At 49.9% G+C, this 24,461-nt stretch overlaps 1 protein-coding gene across 8 annotated transcripts in view; it reads right to left on the bottom strand.

Moving 5' to 3' along the window:
* The window catches only part of LOC140481630 (heat shock 70 kDa protein 12B-like), a 168,158-nt gene that overhangs the window by 4,377 nt on the left and 139,320 nt on the right, over window positions 1-24,461 (bottom strand). For all 8 annotated transcript variants that reach the window (XM_072578169.1, XM_072578128.1, XM_072578138.1 and 5 more), the window contains 2 exons: window positions 7,212-7,470; window positions 1,567-1,670 (listed from right to left, as the gene is read on the bottom strand). In XM_072578169.1, the coding sequence (XP_072434270.1) occupies window positions 1,567-1,670; window positions 7,212-7,470 (363 nt within the window). The remainder of the gene's footprint in view (window positions 1-1,566; window positions 1,671-7,211; window positions 7,471-24,461) is intronic.

The following is a 24,461-nucleotide window of genomic DNA, read 5'->3' as shown; positions in this document are numbered from 1 at the left end:
GGGGACTGTGTGGGAGTGTGTGAGTGAGGGCGGGGACTGTGTGTGAGTGTGAGAGTGAGAGTGGGGACTGTGTGGGAGTGTGAGAGTGAGAGTGGGGACTGTGTGTGAGTGTGAGAGTGAGAGTGGGGACTGTGTGGGAGTGTGAGAGTGAGAGTGGGGACTATGTGGGAGTGTGGGAGTGAGAGAGTGGACTGTGTGGGAGTGAGTGTGGGGACTGTGTGGGAGTGTGAGAGTGAGAGAGTGGACTGTGTGGGTGTGAGTGTGGGGACTATGTGGGAGTGTGGGAGTGAGTGTGGGGACTGTGTGTGAGTGTGAGAGTGAGAGAGTGGACTGTGTGGGAGTGAGTGTGGGGACTGTGTGGGAGTGTGGGAGTGAGTGTGGGGACTGTGTGGGAGTGAGTGTGGGGACTGTGTGTGAGTGTGAGAGTGAGAGAGTGGACTGTGTGGGAGTGAGTGTGGGGACTGTGTGAGTGTGAGAGTGAGAGAGTGGACTGTGTGGGAGTGAGTGTGGGGACTGTGTGTGAGTGTGGGAGTGAGTGTGGGGACTATGTGGGAGTGTGGGAGTGAGTGTGGGGACTGTGTGGGAGTGTGAGAGTGAGAGTGGGGACTGTGTGTGAGTGAGTGTGGGGACTGTGTGGGAGTGAGTGTGGGGACTGTGTGGGAGTGAGTGTGGGGACTGTGTGGGAGTGTGAGAGTGAGAGAGTGGACTGTGTGGGAGTGTGAGAGTGAGTGTGGGGACTGTGTGGGAGTGTGAGAGTGAGTGTGGGAACTGTGTGGGAGTGTGAGAGTGGGGACTGTGTGGGTGTGAGTGTGGGAGTGAGTGTGGGGACTGTGTGGGAGTGAGTGTGGGGACTATGTGGGAGTGTGAGAGTGAGAGAGTGGACTGTGTGGGAGTGAGTGTGGGGACTATGTGGGAGTGTGAGAGTGAGAGAGTGGACTGTGTGGGAGTGAGTGTGGGGACTGTGTGTGAGTGTGAGAGTGAGAGTGGGGACTGTGTGGGTGTGAGTGTGGGAGTGAGTGTGGGGACTGTGTGTGAGTGTGAGAGTGAGAGTGGGGACTGTGTGGGTGTGAGTGTGGGAGTGAGTGTGGGGACTGTGTGGGAGTGTGAGAGTGAGAGTGGGGACTGTGTGTGAGTGTGAGAGTGAGAGTGGGGACTGTGTGGGTGTGAGTGTGGGAGTGAGTGTGGGGACTGTGTGGGAGTGTGAGAGTGAGAGTGGGGACTGTGTGGGTGTGAGTGTGGGAGTGAGTGTGGGGACTGTGTGGGAGTGTGAGAGTGAGAGTGGGGACTGTGTGGGAGTGTGAGAGTGAGAGTGGGGACTGTGTGTGAGTGTGAGAGTGAGAGAGTGGACTGTGTGGGAGTGAGTGTGGGGACTGTGTGTGAGTGTGAGAGTGAGAGTGGGGACTGTGTGGGTGTGAGTGTGGGAGTGAGTGTGGGGACTGTGTGGGAGTGTGAGAGTGAGAGTGGGGACTGTGTGGGAGTGAGTGTGGGGACTGTGTGTGAGGGCGGGGACTGTGTGGGAGTGAGAGCAGTGACTCTGTTACTCACTGGTATTCCTCAGTTACTCACCGATATGTCCCACTATCTGCCTGACTGTGGGCTGGAAGAGTTCAGCGATGGCCTGGGGAGTCATTCGCAGCATTCCCTGGGAAGACCACTTGACGAGTGAGGTGCTGTGGGAATGATGGGAGATGTCACACACCAGCCTGGAGTTATAGTCATCACACACACATTGCACACACATCAGACCCTCTCACACACATCACACTCACACACACATCACACACTCTCACATGCATCACAGTCACACACACATCACACTCACACACATCACGCTCTCACACACACATCACACTCACACACACACCTCACACTCACACACTTCACACACTCTCACACATCACATTCACACACTCCTCACACTCTCACACATCACACTCACACACATCACACTCACAAACACATCACACTCACACACTTCACATCACACTCACACACACCTCACACTCTCACACACATCACACTCACACACATCACGCTTTCACACACCTCACACATACCTCACACTCACACACATCACACTCTCCCATACTTCACACTCACACACTTCACGTCAAACACTCACACACACATCACACTCTCACACATCACACTCACACTGCTCACACTCTAACACACCTCACACTCATACACATCACGCTCTCACACACCTCACATCACACTCACACACATCACGCTCTCACACACCTCACACACACATCACACTCACACAGACATCACACTCACACACTTCACACACTCTCACATACATCACACACACACTTCACACATTCTCACATACATCACACACACAATCACATTCATGCACACATCACATTCGCACACATCACATTCACACACATCACACTCACACACACCTCACACTCACACGCACCATAAACTCACACACTCTCACACACACCTCACACGCACCATAAACTCACATACTTCACACACATCACACTCACACACACCTCACACTCGCACAAACCTCACACTTGCACACTTCACACTCTCACAAACATCACACTCTCACAGACATCACACTCACACACTTCACACACTCACATACACATCACACTCACACACTCCTCACACTCATACACATCACACTCACACAGACATCACACTCACACACTCCTCACACTCATACACATCACACTCTCACAAACATCACACTCACACAGACATCACACTCACACAGACATCACACACATCACACTCACACACACATCACACTCACACATACATCACACTCGCACACCCATCACACTCGCACACTTCACACACTCACATACACATCACACTCACACACTCCTCACACTCACAGACATCACACTCACACAGGCATCACACTCACACACACCTCACACTCACACACACCTCACTCACACACTCCTCACACTCACACATCACACTCTCACAGACATCATACTCTCACAGACATCATACTCTCACAGACATCATACTCTCACAGACATAACACTCACACACATCACACTCACACACTTCACACACTCACACACATCCATCACACTCTCACACACATCACACTCTCACACACATCACACTCTCACAGACATCACTCTCTCACACATCACACGCATCACACTCACACACCCATCACACTCATACACACCTCACACTCACACACACCTCACACTCACACACTTCACACACATCACACTCACACATACATCATGCTCACACACACCTCACACTCATCACACTCACACACTTCACATCACACACATCTCACACTCATACACCTCACACTCACACACTTCACATCACACTCACACACTCTCATGCACATCACACTCACACACACATCACACACTCTCATGCACATCACACTCATACACACACATCACACTCACACACATCACACTCTCCCACACTTCACATCACACACACAGATCACACATACACACATCACATCACACGCTCACACATCACACACTTCACATCACACACACACATCTCACACTCGTACACACCTCACACTCTCACACACATCACATTCACACACATTACTCACACACATCACTCACACACGCAGCACACTCATACACTTCACATCACACACTCTCACACACATCACACTCAAACACTTCACATCACACACTCACACACATCACACACATCTCACACTCATACACCTCACACTCACACACTTCACATCACACTCATACACTTCACTTCACACACTCACACACATCACACACACACATCACACTCACACACTTCACATCTCACACTCTCACACACCTCACACTCTCACGCATCACACTCATGCACATCACACACTCACGCACATCACACACTCACGCACACATCACACACACATCACACTCACACACTTCACATCACACACATCACACTCACACACTTCACATCACAGACTCACACACACCCTCCCACACTTCACACTCACACACACATCACGCTCACACACTTCACATCACACACTCACACACACTTCACGCTCTCCCACACTTCACACTCACACACACATCACACTCACTTCACATCACACACTCACACATACTTCACACACTCCCACACTTCACACTCACACACACATCCACACACACACACACTTCACACTCTCCCACACTTCACATTCACACACACATCACACACTTACACACACTTCACACACTCACACACACTTCACACACTCCCACACTTCACACTCACACATACTTCACACACTCACACATACTTCACACACTCACACACACTTCACACACTCACACACACTTCACACACTCCCACACTTCACACTCACTTCACATCACACACTCACACATACTTCACACTCACACACACATCCACACTCGCACACATCACACACTCACACACACTTCACACACTCCCACATCACACTCACATCACACTCTCCCACACACCTCACACTCATACACACCTACACTCACATCACACTCTCCCACACTTCACACTCACACACATCACACTCTCACAGACATCACACTCTCACACACATTACACTCACACACCTCACACTCTCACACACATTACACTCACACATACCTCACACACATACCTCACACACTCACACACTTCTCACACTCATCACACTCACGCACACATCGCACTCACACACTTCACATCACGCACCCAGACACCCATCACACTCACACACACACACTCACTTCACATCACATCACACACTCATACACATTTGACATCACACTCATACACATCACACATCTCACACGTCACATCACACCCACACACAGAGTTCATATCTCACCCGGACACACACTCCCCTCCCTCACACGGCTCTCTCTCTGTGTGTGGGATGAGGGAATTCCTGGAGTGTTGTGGCTGGGGAATGTAGCCAGTGCAGGCTGTGATCCCTGTAGACTATGCCAGGGCTGGCTCAGTGGTTCGCCCTGCTGTCTCCCAGCACCAGGGACCCGGGTTCAATTCCAGCCTCAGGCAACTGACTGTGTGGAGTTTGCACATTCTCCCCGTGTCTGTGTGGGTTGCCTCCCATAATCTAACAATGTGCAGGTTAGGGTTGACTGACCATCAGAAATGTTATAGGAGTAGGGTTGGTCTGGGTGGGCTGCTCTTTGGAGGGGCAGTATGGACTTGATGGGCCAAAGGGCCTGTTCCCACACTATAGGGACTCTCTTTAAATGGAGCCTTCCAGCCAATGGAACAGTACAGTACCTGACAATGAGCCTGCTCTGGCAGTGCCCCCTGTAGGCAGGTTCGGATCAAGCAGACGGTATAACTCCGGTCCTGAATAATCTCCCCAGCTGCGTCTGTGTTCAGGAGGAGCACTTGGTTCGAGAGGGTCTTCACTCGTTCGAGGTTAGGAGGATGAGAAACGTAGGGAAGTCTGACGGGGATGGGGGGGGGGGGCTGGATCGAGTAGACGCAGAGAGAAATAAGAACCAACTTGCTGGAGAAGCTCAGCAGGTCTGGGCTGCGTCTGTGGAGAGAAATCGGAGCTAACGTGCTGGGGTCTGGTGACCCTTCCTGGGGAGCCCCTGTTTTTGGTTCCACAGTTCCATCGAGTTTTATTTAGCAGATACAAGGGAGGATGTTATTCCCGTGGCTGGGAGAGATTAGATCCCAGGGGTGGGGGGGGTGCAGTCTGCGGATACGGGAGAGCCCACTACAGACGGAGATGAGGAGGAACACCTTCATCCTGACAGCACTGCGTGGCCTGGCTCTGTCGGCCAGCTGCTTGGTTTTGGGGATGTCGAGTGAGACCCTGAACACAGGTTCAACCCCTGCCCCAGGCCCGCGGAAGTGACCATTACCACCCAGCCGAAGTGCTCACCCGTGTGGTTATCTGAGTGCCCGCTGTCTGTGAGGGCCGTCTCTCATACCAGGGTCGTGACTTCACCTTGCGGGACCATGTCCAATTCTCCACCACTCTCGGGCTACTGTGGAGACCGGGGTCACTTTGACTAATTGGGGGGGGGGGGGGGAGACAGATAACGTTCGTGGAATTTCCAGGCATCAAGGGCAAAGGAAGTGGGAGGGGGCAACGGAAATGTGAGGTTGAGGTGGAGGATCAGTCAGGGTGAGTGGTACAGCAGGTTTGAAGGGCTGAGTGGTCTCCTGCTGTGCCCAGTCTCGACTGAGATGGACCACAGTTCCCATGAGTCAGTCAGAATATTGGCACTGTCCAGCGAATGAGGACACTTGTTTGTTTTCATAGACTCCCTGCAGTGTAGGGTGAGGCCAGTCGGCCCATCGAGTCCACACTGACCCTCTGAAGAGCATGTCAACCGCTCCCCCCCCCCCATAACCATGTGTTTCCCATGGCCAATCCGCTCTAACCTGCACATCCCTGGACTATGGGAGGAAACCGGAGCACCCAGAGGAAACCCAGGGGGAGAATGTACAAACTCCACAAAGCTGGTCCCTTTATTTTTACTAAAACAGCTGTTCCTTTTCTCAAAGAGACAGTGTCCTTGGTTGTTTTCAGAGGGGTCATAAACCTACCCAGGGTCTGAGGAGACTCGTTTAGTCCAGAGATTAAAGGGTATTGAGAGGCCTTTTCGTTTATCTGTAAACAGATGAGACTTCAGGTTAAAGCGGTCATGTTTTAGAAGTGACCTGTATAATGAAAGGGGAGTGGTCAGCTCTCTGGCTGAGCAGGTCAGTCCAGAACTAGTTAGGAGTTCAGCCTTGTGGGAACAGGCTCTCTCTCTCTTTCTGCCCCTCTAACTTCAACCTGTAAGCATCTGTTCCATTTTTTAACTTGCTTTAAAGGGGTTTGGTTACAGGGACTGTAGTGTATATTCGGAACAACAGAATGAAGTCTAGTTTGCATACACTGAGTTCTGTAGGGCTTCTTTACTCTGTCCTTTGTGTAAGTTTGTGAATAAGTTTCTGTCTGTTTTAAAACCTGGCAATCAACCTCACTAACTTCCTCCGGGTAATTCTCACCGTACACTTACCGAAACAAGTTGCAATGTTATGGTCTGGGCTCCCTGTTTAGGAACATTTTGAGTGGTCTGGCCTAATCCATAACAAAACTCCCCACAGACAGTTACCTGAGGCTGGAATCGAACCCAGGTTGCTAACCACTGAGCCGCTGTATATTCCGTGAATAAACCGATGAATTAGTTTCAGAGTTCACCAGCTGGTCTGGCGACAGAGGGACGAGGGATGTTTGTTACCTGCTTTTTTTCAGTGCAGTTTCCACACTCTGCCCTTTATATTTGCGATAGTAGTCGATGAAGGAGAACGGTAAGGAGATATTGAGAGGGTTCAGCCGCTTCGGGGAGGCAGTCCGTTTCCGGGCTTCAAAAGAAATCATCAAGTCCACCCAGGCTGCCGGTCGCTTCACCTTAAAATGCTCAATGTAATCACGGCCAAAGATCTGGCCCAGCATCTTCTCAAAGGCTAGGTCCACGCCAACAGCTCCATAAGGACCTCCTGTGGGAGAACAGGGTCATAGTGACTGGACTCTGGGAAAGAGACGGAGCCACGAGGGGTGGAGTGCAGCCCCATCTCAGAGTCACAGCATCACAGGTTATATGGCAATGCAGAGACAATGACATCTTCTCCAGGCTGACCTATCACAGCACGGCAGCGCAGGGCTTCCAGTACACGCTGACCTATCACAGCACGGCAGCGCAAGGCTCCCAGTACACGCTGACCTATCACAGCACGGCAGTGCAGGGCTCCCAGCACACACTGACCTATCACAGCACGGCAGCGCAGGGCTCCCAGCACACGCTGACCTATCACAGCACGGCAGCGCAGGGCTCCCAGCACACACTGACCTATCACAGCACGGCAGCGCAGGGCTCCCAGCACACGCTGACCTATCACAGCACGGCAGCGCAGGGCTCCCAGCACACGCTGACCTATCACAGCACGGCAGCGCAGGGCTCCCAGCATACGCTGACCTATCACAGCACGGCAGCGCAGGGCTCCCAGCTCACGCTGACCTATCACAGCACAGCAGTGCAGGGCTCCCAGCACACGCTGACCTATCACAGCACGGCAGCGCAGGGCTCCCAGCACACACTGACCTATCACAGCACGGCAGTGCAGGGCTCCCAGCACACGCTGACCTATCACAGCACGGCAGCGCAGGGCTCCCAGCACACACTGACCTATCACAGCACGGCAGCGCAGGGCTCCCAGTACACACTGACCTATCACAGCACGGCAGTGCAGGGCTCCCAGCACACACTGACCTATCACAGCACGGCAGTGCAGGGCTCCCAGCACACACTGACCTATCACAGCACGGCAGTGCAGGGCTCCCAGCACACGCTGACCTATCACAGCACGGCAGCGCAGGGCTCCCAGCACACACTGACCTATCACAGCTCGGCAGCGCAGGGCTCCCAGTACACACTGACCTATCACAGCACGGCAGCGCAGGGCTCCCAGCACACACTGACCTATCACAGCACGGCAGTGCAGGGCTCCCAGCACACGCTGACCTATCACAGCACGGCAGCGCAGGGCTCCCAGTACACACTGACCTATCACAGCACGGCAGTGCAGGGCTCCCAGCACACGCTGACCTATCACAGCACGGCAGCGCAGGGCTCCCAATACAGTACATTTCCAGGTTTTCCAAGGGGATATGGGGAAAAAGTGGGAATGGAGTCTTCCAAGCTCACCAGTTTTCCCAAACTGAACTAGTCCCATGTGCCGGCATTGGGCCTATGTTTCTCTAAACCCTTCAAAGTTTGGGAGAAGATTTGTAGCTCGGGTGCTCGTTGTTGTGGTTCTGTTCGCCAAGCTGGGAATTTGTGTTCCAGACGTTTCGTCCCCTGTCTCGGTGACATCCTCAGTGCTTGGGAGCCTCCTGTGAAACGCTTCTGTGATCTTTCCTCTGGCATTTATAGTGGTTTGTCTCTGCCACTTCTGGTTGTCAGTTCCAGCTGTCACCTGCAGTGGCCGGTATATTGGGTCCAGGTCGATGTGTTTGTTGATAGAATCTGTGGATGAGTGCCATGCCTCTAGGAATTCCCTGGCTGTTCTCTGTTTGGCTTGTCCTATAATAGTAGTGTTGTCTCAGTCAAACTCACGTTGCTTGTCATCTGCGTGTGTGGCTACTAAGGATAGCTGGTCGTGTCGTTTCGTGGCTAGTTGGTGTTAATGGATGCGGATCATTAGCTGTCTTCCTGTTTGTCCTATGCAGTGTTTTGTGCAGTCCTTGCATGGGATTTTGTACACTACATTGGTTTTGCTCATGCTGGGTATTGGGTACTTCGTTCTGGTGAGTTGTCTGAGCGTGGCTGTTGGTTTGTGTGCTGTTGTGAGTCCTAGTGGTCGCAGTAGTCTGGCTGTCAGTTCAGAAATGCTCTTGATGTATGGTAGTGTGGCTAGTCCTTTGGGTTGTGGCATGTCCTCATTCCGTTGTCTCTCCCTTAGGCATCTGTTGATGAAATTGCGGGTATCCATTTTTGGCGAATACATTGTATAGGTGTTCTTCTTCCTCTTTTTGCAGTTCTGGTGTACTGCAGAGTGTTGTGGCCCTTTTGAACAGTGTCTTGATGCAACTTCTTTTGTGTGTGTTGGGGTGGTTGCTTTCGTAGTTTAGGACTTGGTCTGTGTGTGTGGCTTTCCTGTAAACCTTTGTGGTGACTTAAGAAGTTGCATCAAGACACTGTTCAAAAGGGCCACAACACACTGCAGCACACCAGAACTGCAAAAAGAGGAAGAGGAACACCTATACAATGTATTCGCCAAAAACGGATACCCGCGCAATTTCATCAACATATGCCTAAGGGAAAGACAACGGAACGAGGACATGCCCCAACCCAAAGGACTAGCCACACTACCATACATCAGGAGCATTTCCGAACTGACAGCCAGACTACTGCGACCACTAGGACTCATAACAGCACACAAACCAACAGCCACTCTCAGACAACAACTCACCAGGACAAAGGACCCGATACCCAGCATGAGCAAAACCAACGTAGTGTACAAAATCCCATGCAAGGACTGCACAAAACACTACATAGGACAAACAGGAAGACAGCTAATGATCCGTATGCATGAACACCAACTAGCCACGAAACGACACGACCAGCTATCCTTAGTAGCCACACACGCAGATGGTAAGCAACATGAGTTCGACTGGGACAACACTACTATTATAGGACAAGCCAAAGAGAGAACAGCCAGGGAATTCCTAGAGGCATGGCACTCATCCACAGATTCAATCAATAAGCACATCGACCTGGACCCAATATACCGAGCACTGCAGCGGACAGCTCGAACTGACAACCGGAAGGGGCAGATTCAAACCACTATAAATGCCGGAGGAAAGATCACAGAAGTGCTTCACAGGAGGCTCCCAAGCACTGAGGATGTCACCTAGACAGGGGACGAAATGTCTGCAACACAAATTCCCAGCTCGGTGAACAGATCCTCTAAACCCTTCCTATCCCCGTCCCGGTCCAAATGTCCCATAAATGTTATAACTGTACCTACCTCTACCCCTTGTGGCTTTGAGATAGAGGGTCAGCCATCAGCTTATTGGATGGCAGATGTGACCTGAGGGGCCGAATGGCCTACTCCCACTCTCTCTTACTTGCCGAATAGCACGAGGCCTGATGATTGTTCAGGAGACACAGGACTACTGTCACGCAGCACAGAAACAGACCCTACTGACAAATGTCCTCTTCACCACTCAGTCTAGCTGCGACTCCACTTTCAACTGGCCTCCAAGGTCTCTTTGTTCAGCAACACTCCCTAGGACCTTACCATTAAGTGTATAATTCCTGCTAAGATTTGCTTTCCCAAAATATAGCACCTCGCATTTATCTGAATTAAACTCCATCTGCCACTTCTCAGCCCATTGGCCCATCTGGTCCAGATCCTGTTGTAATCTGAGGTAACCCTCTTTGCTGTCCACTACACCTCCAATTTTGGTGTCATCTGCAAACTTACTAACTGTACCTCTTATGCTCGCATCCAAATCATTTATGTAAATGACAAAACGTAGAGGACCCAGCACCGATCCTTGTGGCACTCCACTGGTCACAGGCCTCCAGTCTGAAAAACAACCCTCCACCACCACCCTCTGTCTTCTACCTTTGAGCCAGTTCTGTATCCAAATGGCTACTTCTCCCTGTATTCCATGAGATCTAACCTTGCTAACCAGTGTCCCATGGGGAACCTTGTCGAATACCTTACTGAAGTCCATATAGATCACATCTACTGCTCTGCCCTCATCAATCCTCTTTGTTACTTCTTCAAAAAACTCAATCAAGTTTGTGAGACATGATTTCCCATGCACAAAGCCATGTTGACTCTCCCTAATCAGTCCTTGCTTTTCCAAATACATGTAAACCTTTAACAAGTGTGGAAATAAAGCTGATTTTAGTGATGACAACCACGAAACTCTCATTGAATGTTGTAAGAATCCCATCTGGGTCACTAATATCCTTGAGGGAAGGAACCTGCCATCCTTACCTGGTCTGGCCTACACGTGACTCCAGACCCACAGCAAGGTGGATGGCTCTGATCTGCCCTCAGCAATAGCCCCGGCAAGCCCCTAGAGGGCGGTGTTATGAGGGATGGGTGGTAACGTCCGGCCTGCCCACTGACACTTTGGCCTAAGAAATGGATGACACAAAATGGGAGGCACTGGGATACCCCTTACTGGTTTGTTTGGGTAAGAGGGAGTTAGAAACATCGCGTTGTGTCACAATTTTGGAGGATTTCTCTCCGTGAGGCCTAGTGAGATTTCTCACTGTGTCTTACCAAACCCAGCTGCATTAACACCTCCCGGTGGCATCCCTCTGATTGGATTTCAACCCCATCTGAACACTTGCCATTCCCATAACAACCTGGCCACTCGGCAGATATAAGACAAAGGTACTTTGTACCCATGCCATATTTGATGGGCTATGGTGTGGCTGGACAAGAGTTGGCAATCTGACATTGCCCTCACCAGCAAGGCCAGACACACAGACAGACAAACAGCATGGCCGTTCCATTGTTATTCATTCACGGGATGAGAGCGTCTCTGGCTAGGCCCAGCAATTCTTGCACATCCCTAATTGCCCAGAGGGCAGTTAAGAGTCAACCAGGTTGCTACGGGTGTAGTGGTATACGGGTGTCGTGGTATACGGGTGTCGTGGTATATGGGTGTCGTGGTATATGGGTGTAATGTTATGCGGGTGTAGTGGTATACGGGTATAATGTTATGCGGGTGTAGTGGTATATGGGTGTAGTGGTATACGGGCGTAGCGTTGTACGACTGTAGTGTTGTACGGGTGTAGCGTTGCACTGGCATAATGTTGTACGGGTGTAGCGTTGTACTTGCATAGTGTTGTACGGGTATAGTGTTGTACAGGTGTAGTGTTGTAATGGTGTAGCGTTGTACGTGTGTAGCGTAGTACAGGCATAGTGTTGTACAGGCATAGTGTTGTACAGGTGTAGTGTTGTACAGGTGTCATGTTGTACTGGCTGTAGTGTTGTACGGGTGCAGTGTTGTACAGGTGTAGTGTTGTTCAGGTGTCGTGTTGTACTGGCTGTAGTGTTGTATGGGTGCAGTGATGTACGGGTGTAGTGTTGTACGGGTGTAGTGTTGTATGGGTGTAATATTGTACGGGCGTAGTGTTGTACGGGCGTAGTGTTGTACGGGCGTAGTGTTGTACGGGCGTAGCGTTGTACGGGCGTAGCATTGTATGGGTGTAGTGGTGTATGGGTGTAGTGTTGTATGGGCATAGTGTTGTACGGATGTAGCATTGTACGGCTGTACTGTTGTGCAGGAGTAGTGTTGTACGGGTGTAGTGTTGTACGGGCGTAGCATTGTATGGGCGGAGTGTTGTGCAACTGTAGTATTGTACGGGTGTAGCGTTGTACAGGCATAGTGTTGTACGGGCATAGTGTTGTATGGGCGTAGCGTTGTACGGCTGTAGTATTGTACTGGTGTAGCATTGTACGGCTATAGTGTTGTACAGGTGTAGTGTTGTACTGGTGTATTGTATGGGCATAGTGTTGTACGGGTGTAGCATTGTATGACTGTAGTGTTGTATGGGTGTAGTTTAGTGCAGTTGTAGTGTTGTACTGGCATAGTGTTGTACGGGTGTAGCATTGTACGAGTGTTATGTTGTACGGGCGTAGTGTTATACGGGTGTAGTGTTGTACAGGTGTAGCGTTGTACAGGCATGGTGTTGTACGGGTGTAGTGTTGTAATGGTGTAGCGTTGTATGGGTGTAGTGTAGTACAGGCGTAGTGTTATACGGGTGTAGTGTTCTACTGGTGTAGTGTTGTACTGGCTGTAATGTTGTACGGGCGTAGTGTTGTACGGGTGTAGTGTTGTACGGGTGTAATATTGTATGGGCATAGTGTTGTATGGGTGTAGCATTGTACGGGTGTAGTGTTGTATGGGCATAATGTTGTACGGATGTAGCTTTGTATGGCTGTAGTGTTGTACAGGTGTAGTGTTGTACGGGTGTAATGTTGTACGGGTGTAGCGTTGTACGGGCGTAGCGTTGTATGGGCGTAGCGTTGTACGGCTGTAGTATTGTACGTTTGTAGCGTTGTACGGCTGTAGTATTGTACGTTTGTAGCGTTGTACAGACATAGTGCTGTACAGGCATAGTGTTGTATGGGCATAGCATTGTATGGGCATAGCGTTGTATGGGCATAGGTTGTATGGGCGTAGCGTTGTATGGCTGTAGTATTGTACTGGTGTAGCGTTGTACGGCTGTAGTGTTGTACGGGCATAGTGTTGTACGGGTGTAGTATTGTGCGGGTGTAGCGATGTACGGGTGTAGTGTTATATACGGGCGTATGCAGGAGTAGTATTATACGGGTGTAGTGGTATATGGGTATAGTGGTTTTTGGGTGTAGAGTTATATGAGTGTAGTGTTATGCGGGTGTAGAGGTATTTGGGTGTATTAATATATGGGTGTAGTGGTATATGGGTGTAGTGGTATATGGGTGTCATGTTATGTGGGTGTAGTCGTATACTGGTGTAGTCTTATGCGGGCGTAGTGGTATACGGGTGTAGTGGTATTTGAGTGTCGTGTTATGCGGATATAGTGGTATATGGGTGTAGTGTTATGCAGGCGTAGTGGTATGCAGGTGTCGTGTTATAGGGGTGTAGTGTTATACAGGTGTAGTGGTATGCGGGTGCAGAGTTATACGGGTGTAGTGTTATGCAGGTGTAGTGTTATGCAGGTGTAGTGTTATACAGGTGTAGTGGTATGCGGGTGTCGTGTTATAGGGGTGTAGTGGTATATGGGTGTAGTGGTATGCGGGTGTAGAGGTATGCGGGTGTAGAGGTATGCGGGTGTAGTGGTATACGGGTGTAGTGTTGTACGGGTGTAGTGTTATGCAGGTGTAGTGTTATACAGGTGTAGAGGTATGCGGGTGTAGTGGTATACGGGTGTAGTGTTGTACGGGTGTAGTGTTATGCAGGTGTCGTGTTATACAGGTGTAGTGGTATGCGGGTGTCGTGTTATAGGGGTGTAGTGGTATATGGGTGTAGTGGTATGCGGGTGTAGAGGTATACGGGTGTAGTGGTATACGGGTGTAGTGGTATACGGGTGTAGTGGTATGCGGGTGTAGTGGTATACGGGTGTAGTGGTATACGGGTGTAGTGGTATACGGGTGTAGTGGTATACGGGTGTAGTGGTATACGGGTGGAGTGGTATGCGGGTGTAGTGGTATACGGGTGTAGTGGTATACGGGTGTAGTGGTATACGGGTGTAGTGGTATACGGGTGTAGTGGTATACGGGTGTAGTGGTATACGGGTGTAGTGGTATATGGGTGTAGTGGTATATGGGTGTAGTGGTATGCGGGTGTAGTGGTATGCGGGTGTAGTGGTATGCGGGTGTAGTGGTATGCGGGTGTAGTGGTAAACGGGTGTAGTGGTATACGGGTGTAGTGGTATACGGGTGTAGTGGTATACGGGTGTAGTGGTATATGTGTGTAGTGGTATACGGGTGTAGAGGTATGCGGGTGTAGTGGTATGCGGGTGTAGTGGTATGCGGGTGTAGTGGTATACGGGTGTAGTGGTATACGGGTGTAGTGGTATACGGGTGTAGTGGTATATGGGTGTAGTGGTATATGGGTGTAGTGGTATGCGGGTGTAGAGGTATGCGGGTGTAGTGGTATGCGGGTGTAGTGGTATGCGGGTGTAGTGGTATACGGGTGTAGTGGTATATGGGTGTAGTGTTATATGGGTGTAGTGGTATATGGGTGTAGTGGTATGCGGGTGTAGAGGTATGCGGGTGTAGTGGTATATGGGTGTAGTGTTATATGGGTGTAGTGGTATATGGGTGTAGTGGTATACGGGTGTAGTGGTATACGGGTGTAGTGGTATACGGGTGTAGTTGTATAAGGGTGTAGTGGTATGCGGGTGTAGTGGTATATGGGTGTAGTGGTATGCGGGTGTAGTCGTATACGGGTGTAGTGGTATACGGGTGTAGTGGTATACGGGTGTAGTGGTATGCGGGTGTAGTGGTATATGGGTGTAGTGGTATGCGGGTGTAGTGGTATGCGGGTGTAGTGGTATACGGGTGTAGTGGTATGCGGGTGTAGTGGTATGCGGGTGTAGTGGTATACGGGTGTAGTGGTATACGGGTGTAGTGGTATATGGGTGTAGTGGTATGCGGGTGTAGTGTTATATGGGTGTAGTGGTATACGGGTGTAGTGGTATACGGGTGTAGTGGTATACGGGTGTAGTGTTATACGGGTGTAGTGTTATATGGGTGTAGTGGTATACGGGTGTAGTGTTATATGGGTGTAGTGGTATACGGGTGTAGTGTTATACGGGTGTAGTGGTATACGGGTGTAGTGTTATACGGGTGTAGTGGTATATGGGTGTAGTGGTATACGGGTGTAGTGGTATGCGGGTGTAGTGGTATGCGGGTGTAGTGGTATGCGGGTGTAGAGGTATGCGGGTGTAGTGGTATACGGGTGTAGTGGTATACGGGTGTAGTGGTATACGGGTGTAGTGGTATACGGGTGTAGTGGTATACGGGTGTAGTGGTATGCGGGTGTAGTGGTATGCGGGTGTAGTGGTATGCGGGTGTAGTGGTATGCGGGTGTAGTGGTATACGGGTGTAGTGGTATGCGGGTGTAGTGGTATATGGGTGTAGTGGTATGCGGGTGTAGTGGTATACGGGTGTAGTGGTATGCGGGTGTAGTGGTATGCGGGTGTAGTGGTATACGGGTGTAGTGGTATGCGGGTGTAGTGGTATACGGGTGTAGTGGTATACGGGTGTAGTGGTATATGGGTGTAGTGGTATGCGGGTGTAGTGTTATATGGGTGTAGTGGTATGCGGGTGTAGTGGTATACGGGTGTAGTGGTATGCGGGTGTAGAGGTATGCGGGTGTAGTGGTATACGGGTGTAGTGTTGTACGGGTGTAGTGTTGTACGGGTGTAGTGTTGTACGGGTGTAGTGTTATACGGGTGTAGTGGTATATGGGTGTAGTGGTGTACGGGTGTAGTGGTATACGGGTGTAGTGGTATGCGGGTGTAGAGGTATGCGGGTGTAGTGGTATACGGGTGTAGTGGTATACGGGTGTAGTGGTATACGGGTGTAGTGGTATGCGGGTGTAGAGGTATGCGGGTGTAGTGGTATGCGGGTGTAGTGGTATACGGGTGTAGTGGTATACGGGTGTAGTGGTATGCGGGTGTAGTGGTATATGGGTGTAGTGGTATGCGGGTGTAGTGGTATACGGGTGTAGTGGTATACGGGTGTAGTGGTATACGGGTGTAGTGGTATGCGGGTGTAGAGGTATGCGGGTGTAGTGGTATACGGGTGTAGTGGTATACGGGTGTAGTGGTATACGGGTGTAGTGGTATACGGGTGTAGTGGTATATGGGTGTAGTGGTATGCGGGTGTAGTGGTATGCGGGTGTAGTGGTATGCGGGTGTAGTGGTATGCGGGTGTAGTGGTATACGGGTGTAGTGGTATACGGGTGTAGTGGTATATGGGTGTAGTGGTATGCGGGTGTAGTGTTATATGGGTGTAGTGGTATGCGGGTGTAGTGGTATACGGGTGTAGTGGTATGCGGGTGTAGAGGTATGCGGGTGTAGTGGTATACGGGTGTAGTGTTGTACGGGTGTAGTGTTGTACGGGTGTAGTGTTGTACGGGTGTAGTGTTATACGGGTGTAGTGGTATATGGGTGTAGTGGTGTACGGGTGTAGTGATATACGGGTGTAGTGTTGTACGGGTGTAGTGTTGTACGGGTGTAGTGTTGTACGGGTGTAGTGGTATGCGGGTGTAGTGGTATATGGGTGTAGTGGTATATGGGTGTAGTGGTATATGGGTGTAGTGGTATGCGGGTGTAGTGGTATGCGGGTGTAGTGGTATATGGGTGTAGTGGTATACAGGTGTAGTGGTATACGGGTTTTGTGGTATACGGGTTTTGTGGTATACGGGTTTTGTGGTATACGGGTGTAGTGTTATATGGGTGTAGTGTTATACGGGTGGAGTGGTATACGGGTGTAGTGTTATATGGGTGAGTGTAGTGTTATACGGGTGTAGTGTTGTACGGGTATAGTGTTATACGGGTATAGCGTTATACGGGTGCAGTGGTATATGGGTGTAGTGGTATGCGGGTGTAGTGGTATGCGGGTGTAGTGGTATACGGGTGTAGTGTTGTACGGGTGTAGTGTTATATGGGTGTAGTAGTATGCGGGTGTAGTGGTATACGGGTGTAGTGTTGTACGGGTGTAGTGTTATATGGGTGTAGTGGTATGCGGGTGTAGTGGTATATGGGTGTAGTGGTATGCGGGTGTAGTGTTATATGGGTGTAGTGGTATGCGGGTGTAGTGGTATACGGGTGTAGTGGTATATGGGTGTAGTGGTATGCGGGTGTAGTGTTATATGGGTGTAGTGGTATGCAGGTGTAGTGGTATGCGGGTGTAGTGGTATATGGGTGTAGAGGTATGCGGGTGTAGTGTTATATGGGTGTAGTGTTATATGGGTGTAGTGGTATATGGGTGTAGTGGTATGCGGGTGTAGTGTTATATGGGTGTAGTGGTATGCGGGTGTAGTGGTATGCGGGTGTAGTGGTATATGGGTGTAGAGGTATGCGGGTGTAGTGTTATATGGGTGTAGTGTTATATGGGTGTAGTGGTATATGGGTGTAGTGGTATGCGGGTGTAGTGTTATATGGGTGTAGTGGTATGCGGGTGTAGTGGTATGCGGGTGTAGTGGTATATGGGTGTAGAGGTATGCGGGTGTAGTGGTATATGGGTGTAGTGTTATATGGGTGTAGTGGTATATGGGTGTAGTGGTATGCGGGTGTAGTGTTATATGGGTGTAGAGGTATGCGGGTGTAGTGTTATATGGGTGTAGTGTTATATGGGTGTAGTGTTATATGGGTGTAGTGTTATATGGGTGTAGTGGTATGCGGGTGTAGTGGTATGCGGGTGTAGTGGTATGCGGGTGTAGTGTTATATGGGTGTAGTGTTATATGGGTGTAGTGGTATACGGGTGTAGTGGTATGCGGGTGTAGTGGTATGCGGGTGTAGTGGTATGCGGGTGTAGTGGTATGCGGGTGTAGTGGTATGCGGGTGTAGTGTTATATGGGTGTAGTGTTATATGGGTGTAGTGGTATACGGGTGTAGTGGTATGCGGGTGTAGTGGTATGCGGGTGTAGTGTTATATGGGTGTAGTGTTATATGGGTGTAGTGTTATATGGGTGTAGTGGTATGCGGGTGTAGTGGTATGCGGGTGTAGTGGTATGCGGGTGTAGTGGTATGCGGGTGTAGTGGTATACGGGTGTAGTGTTGTACGGGTGTAGTGTTGTACGGGTGTAGTGTTATATGGGTGTAGTGGTATGCGGGTGTAGTGGTATGCGGGTGTAGTGTTATACGGGTGTAGTGTTATATGGGTGTAGTGGTATGCGGGTGTAGTGTTATATGGGTGTAGTGGTATACGGGTGTAGTGGTATAGGGGTGTAGTGGTATATGGGTGTAGTGGTATGCGGGTGTAGTGGTATGCGGGTGTAGTGTTATATGGGTGTAGTGGTATGCGGGTGTAGTGGTATGCGGGTGTAGTGTTATATGGGTGTAGTGTTATATGTGTGTAGTGTTATATGGGTGTAGTGGTATGCGGGTGTAGTGTTATATGGGTGTAGTGTTATATGGGTGTAGTGTTATATGGGTGTAGTGGTATATGGGTGTAGTGGTACATGGGTGTAGTGGTATATGGGTGTAGTGGTATATGGGTGTAGTGTTATATGGGTGTAGTGGTATGCGGGTGTAGTGTTATATGGGTGTAGTGGTATGCGGGTGTAGTGTTATATGGGTGTAGTGGTATGCGGGTGTAGTGTTATACGGGTGTAGTGGTATATGGGTGTAGTGGTATGCGGGTGTAGTGTTATATGGGTGTAGTGTTATATGGGTGTAGTGTTATATGGGTGTAGTGTTATATGGGTGTAGTGGTATGCGGGTGTAGTGGTATATGGGTGTAGTGGTATATGGGTGTAGTGGTATGCGGGTGTAGTGTTATATGGGTGTAGTGTTATATGGGTGTAGTGTTATATGGGTGTAGTGGTATATGGGTGTAGTGTTATATGGGTGTAGTGGTATATGGGTGTAGTGGTATATGGGTGTAGTGGTATGCGGGTGTAGTGTTATATGGGTGTAGTGTTATATGGGTGTAGTGTTATATGGGTGTAGTGGTATGCGGGTGTAGAGGTATACGGGTGTAGTGGTATACGGGTGTAGTGGTATACGGGTGTAGTGGTATACGGGTGTAGTGGTATACGGGTGTAGTGGTATGCGGGTGTAGTGTTATATGGGTGTAGTGGTATATGGGTGTAGTGGTATGCGGGTGTAGTGGTATGCGGGTGTAGTGTTATATGGGTGTAGTGGTATATGGGTGTAGTGGTATGCGGGTGTAGTGGTATGCGGGTGTAGTGGTATACGGGTGTAGTGGTATATGGGTGTAGTGTTATATGGGTGTAGTGTTATATGGGTGTAGTGGTATGCGGGTGTAGTGTTATATGGGTGTAGTGGTATGCGGGTGTAGTGGTATGCGGGTGTAGTGTTATATGGGTGTAGTGTTATATGGGTGTAGTGTTATATGGGTGTAGTGGTATGCGGGTGTAGTGGTATGCGGGTGTAGTGGTATGCGGGTGTAGTGCTATATGGGTGTAGTGGTATGCGGGTGTAGTGTTATATGGGTGTAGTGGTATGCGGGTGTAGTGTTATATGGGTGTAGTGTTATATGGGTGTAGTGTTATATGGGTGTAGTGTTATATGGGTGTAGTGGTATATGGGTGTAGTGGTATGCGGGTGTAGTGTTATATGTGTGTAGTGTTATATGGGTGTAGTGTTATATGGGTGTAGTGTTATATGGGTGTAGTGGTATATGGGTGTAGTGGTATACGGGTGTAGTGGTATGCGGGTGTAGTGGTATACGGGTGTAGTGTTATATGGGTGTAGTGGTATATGGGTGTAGTGGTATGCGGGTGTAGTGGTATATGGGTGTAGTGGTATGCGGGTGTAGTGGTATATGGGTGTAGTGGTATGCGGGTGTAGTGGTATATGGGTGTAGTGGTATGCGGGTGTAGTGGTATACGGGTGTAGTGGTATATGGGTGTAGTGGTATGCGGGTGTAGTGGTATGCGGGTGTAGTGGTATGCGGGTGTAGTGGTATACGGGTGTAGTGGTATATGGGTGTAGTGTTGTACGGGTATAGCGTTATACGGGTGCAGTGGTATACGGGTGTAGTGGTATACGGGTGTAGTGTTATGCGGGTGTAGTGGTATACGGGTGTAGTGTTATATGGGTGTAGTGGTATATGGGTGTAGTGGTATGCGGGTGTAGTGGTATGCGGGTGTAGTGGTATGCGGGTGTAGTGGTATGCGGGTGTAGTGGTATGCGGGTGTAGTGTTATATGGGTGTAGTGGTATATGGGTGTAGTGTTATATGGGTGTAGTGGTATATGGGAGTAGCGGTATACGGGTGTAGTGGTATACGGGTGTAGTGGTATGCGGGTGTAGTGGTATACGGGTGTAGTGGTATGCGGGTGTAGTGGTATGCGGGTGTAGTGGTATACGGGTGTAGTGTTATATGGGTGTAGTGGTATACGGGTGTAGTGGTATGCGGGTGTAGTGGTATACGGGTGTAGTGTTATATGGGTGTAGTGGTATACGGGTGTAGTGGTATGCGGGTGTAGTGGTATGCGGGTGTAGTGGTATACGGGTGTAGTGGTATGCGGGTGTAGTGGTATATGGGTGTAGTGGTATACGGGTGTAGTGGTATATGGGTGTAGTGGTATGCGGGTGTAGTGGTATATGGGTGTAGTGGTATATGGGTGTAGTGGTATACGGGTGTAGTGTTATACGGGTGTAGTGGTATACGGGTGTAGTGGTATGCGGGTGTAGTGGTATGCGGGTGTAGTGGTATATGGGTGTAGTGGTATACGGGTGTAGTGGTATACGGGTGTAGTGGTATACGGGTGTAGTGGTATACGGGTGTAGTGGTATATGGGTGTAGTGGTATGCGGGTGTAGTGGTATATGGGTGTAGTGGTATACGGGTGTAGTGGTATACGGGTGTAGTGTTATATGGGTGTAGTGGTATACGGGTGTAGTGGTATGCGGGTGTAGTGGTATGCGGGTGTAGTGGTATATGGGTGTAGTGGTATACGGGTGTAGTGGTATACGGGTGTAGTGTTATATGGGTGTAGTGGTATATGGGTGTAGTGGTATGCGGGTGTAGTGGTATGCGGGTGTAGTGGTATATGGGTGTAGTGGTATGCGGGTGTAGTGGTATACGGGTGTAGTGGTATGCGGGTGTAGTGTTATATGGGTGTAGTGGTATGCGGGTGTAGTGGTATACGGGTGTAGTGGTATGCGGGTGTAGTGGTATACGGGTGTAGTGGTATATGGGTGTAGTGGTATGCGGGTGTAGTGGTATACGGGTGTAGTGGTATACGGGTGTAGTGGTATACGGGTGTAGTGGTATATGGGTGTAGTGGTATACGGGTGTAGTGGTATACGGGTGTAGTGGTATACGGGTGTAGTGGTATGCGGGTGTAGTGGTATATGGGTGTAGTGTTGTACGGGTGTAGTGGTATGCGGGTGTAGTGTTATACGGGTGTAGTGGTATACGGGTGTAGTGGTATATGGGTGTATTGGTATACGGGTGTAGTGGTATGCGGGTGTAGTGTTATACGGGTGTAGTGGTATACGGGTGTAGTGTTATGCGGGTGTAGTGGTATATGGGTGTAGTGGTATATGGGTGTAGTGGTATGCGGGTGTAGTGGTATATGGGTGTAGTGGTATGCGGGTGTAGTGGTATATGGGTGTAGTGGTATGCGGGTGTAGTGGTATATGGGTGTAGTGGTATGCGGGTGTAGTGGTATATGGGTGTAGTGGTATATGGGTGTAGTGGTATGCGGGTGTAGTGGTATGCGGGTGTAGTGGTATGCGGGTGTAGTGTTATATGGGTGTAGTGGTATATGGGTGTAGTGGTATATGGGTGTAGTGTTCTTCGGGTGTAGTGGTATACGGGTGTAGTGTTATATGGGTGTAGTGGTATACGGGTGTAGTGGTATGCGGGTGTAGTGTTATATGGGTGTAGTGGTATATGGGTGTAGTGGTATATGGGTGTAGTGGTATGCGGGTGTAGTGGTATGCGGGTGTAGTGTTATATGGGTGTAGTGTTATACGGGTGTAGTGGTATGCGGGTGTAGTGGTATGCGGGTGTAGTGGTATATGGGTGTAGTGGTATATGGGTGTAGTGGTATGCGGGTGTAGTGGTATGCGGGTGTAGTGTTATACGGGTGTAGTGGTATGCGGGTGTAGTGTTATATGGGTGTAGTGGTATGCGGGTGTAGTGGTATGCGGGTGTAGTGTTATACGGGTGTAGTGGTATGCGGGTGTAGTGTTATATGGGTGTAGTGTTATACGGGTGTCGTGGTATGCGGGTGTAGTGGTATGCGGGTGTAGTGGTATATGGGTGTAGTGGTATATGGGTGTAGTGGTATGCGGGTGTAGTGGTATACGGGTGTAGTGGTATGCGGGTGTAGTGGTATACGGGTGTAGTGGTATATGGGTGTAGTGGTATGCGGGTGTAGTGGTATATGGGTGTAGTGTTATACGGGTGTAGTTGTATAAGGGTGTAGTGTTATATGGGTGTAGTGGTATACGGGTGTAGTGGTATGCGGGTGTAGTGGTATACGGGTGTAGTGGTATGCGGGTGTAGTGGTATACGGGTGTAGTGGTATGCGGGTGTAGTGGTATGTGGGTGTAGTGGTATGTGGGTGTAGTGGTATGCGGGTGTAGTGGTATATGGGTGTAGTGGTATGCGGGTGTAGTGGTATATGGGTGTAGTGGTATATGGGTGTAGTGGTATACGGGTGTAGTGGTATGCGGGTGTAGTGGTATACGGGTGTAGTGGTATACGGGTGTAGTGGTATATGGGTGTAGTGGTATGCGGGTGTAGTGGTATATGGGTGTAGTGGTATATGGGTGTAGTGGTATACGGGTGTAGTGGTATGCGGGTGTAGTGGTATGCGGGTGTAGTGGTATGTGGGTGTAGTGGTATACGGGTGTAGTGTTATATGGGTGTAGTGGTATATCGGTGTAGTGGTATGCGGGTGTAGTGGTATACGGGTGTAGTGGTATGCGGGTGTAGTGGTATACGGGTGTAGTGTTATATGGGTGTAGTGGTATATGGGTGTAGTGGTATACGGGTGTAGTGGTATGCGGGTGTAGTGGTATGCGGGTGTAGTGGTATACGGGTGTAGTGTTATATGGGTGTAGTGGTATATGGGTGTAGTGGTATGCGGGTGTAGTGGTATACGGGTGTAGTGGTAGGCGGGTGTAGTGGTATACGGGTGTAGTGGTATGCGGGTGTAGTGGTATACGGGTGTAGTGGTATGCGGGTGTAGTGGTATATGGGTGTAGTGGTATATGGGTGTAGTGGTATGCGGGTGTAGTGGTATGCGGGTGTAGTGGTATATGGGTGTAGTGGTATATGGGTGTAGTGGTATATGGGTGTAGTGTTATATGGGTGTAGTGGTATACGGGTGTAGTGGTATGCGGGTGTAGTGGTATGCGGGTGTAGTGGTATATGGGTGTAGTGGTATATGGGTGTAGTGGTATATGGGTGTAGTGTTATATGGGTGTAGTGGTATGCGGGTGTAGTGGTATGCGGGTGTAGTGGTATGCGGGTGTAGTGGTATATGGGTGTAGTGGTATATGGGTGTAGTGGTATGCGGGTGTAGTGGTATGCGGGTGTAGTGGTATGCGGGTGTAGTGGTATACGGGTGTAGTGGTATATGGGTGTAGTGGTATGCGGGTTTAGTGGTATATGGGTGTAGTGTTATATGGGTGTAGTGGTATGCGGGTGTAGTGGTATACGGGTGTAGTGTTATATGGGTGTAGTGGTATGCGGGTTTAGTGGTATGCGGGTGTAGTGGTATGCTGGTGTAGTGTTATATGGGTGTAGTGTTAT

This window comes from Chiloscyllium punctatum, chromosome 1, assembly GCF_047496795.1.
Source record: "Chiloscyllium punctatum isolate Juve2018m chromosome 1, sChiPun1.3, whole genome shotgun sequence".
Classification (NCBI taxonomy): Eukaryota; Metazoa; Chordata; class Chondrichthyes; order Orectolobiformes; family Hemiscylliidae; genus Chiloscyllium; species Chiloscyllium punctatum.
The sequence above is the reverse complement of the archived record's forward strand: the minus strand, read 5'-3'. Positions and strand labels throughout refer to the sequence as shown.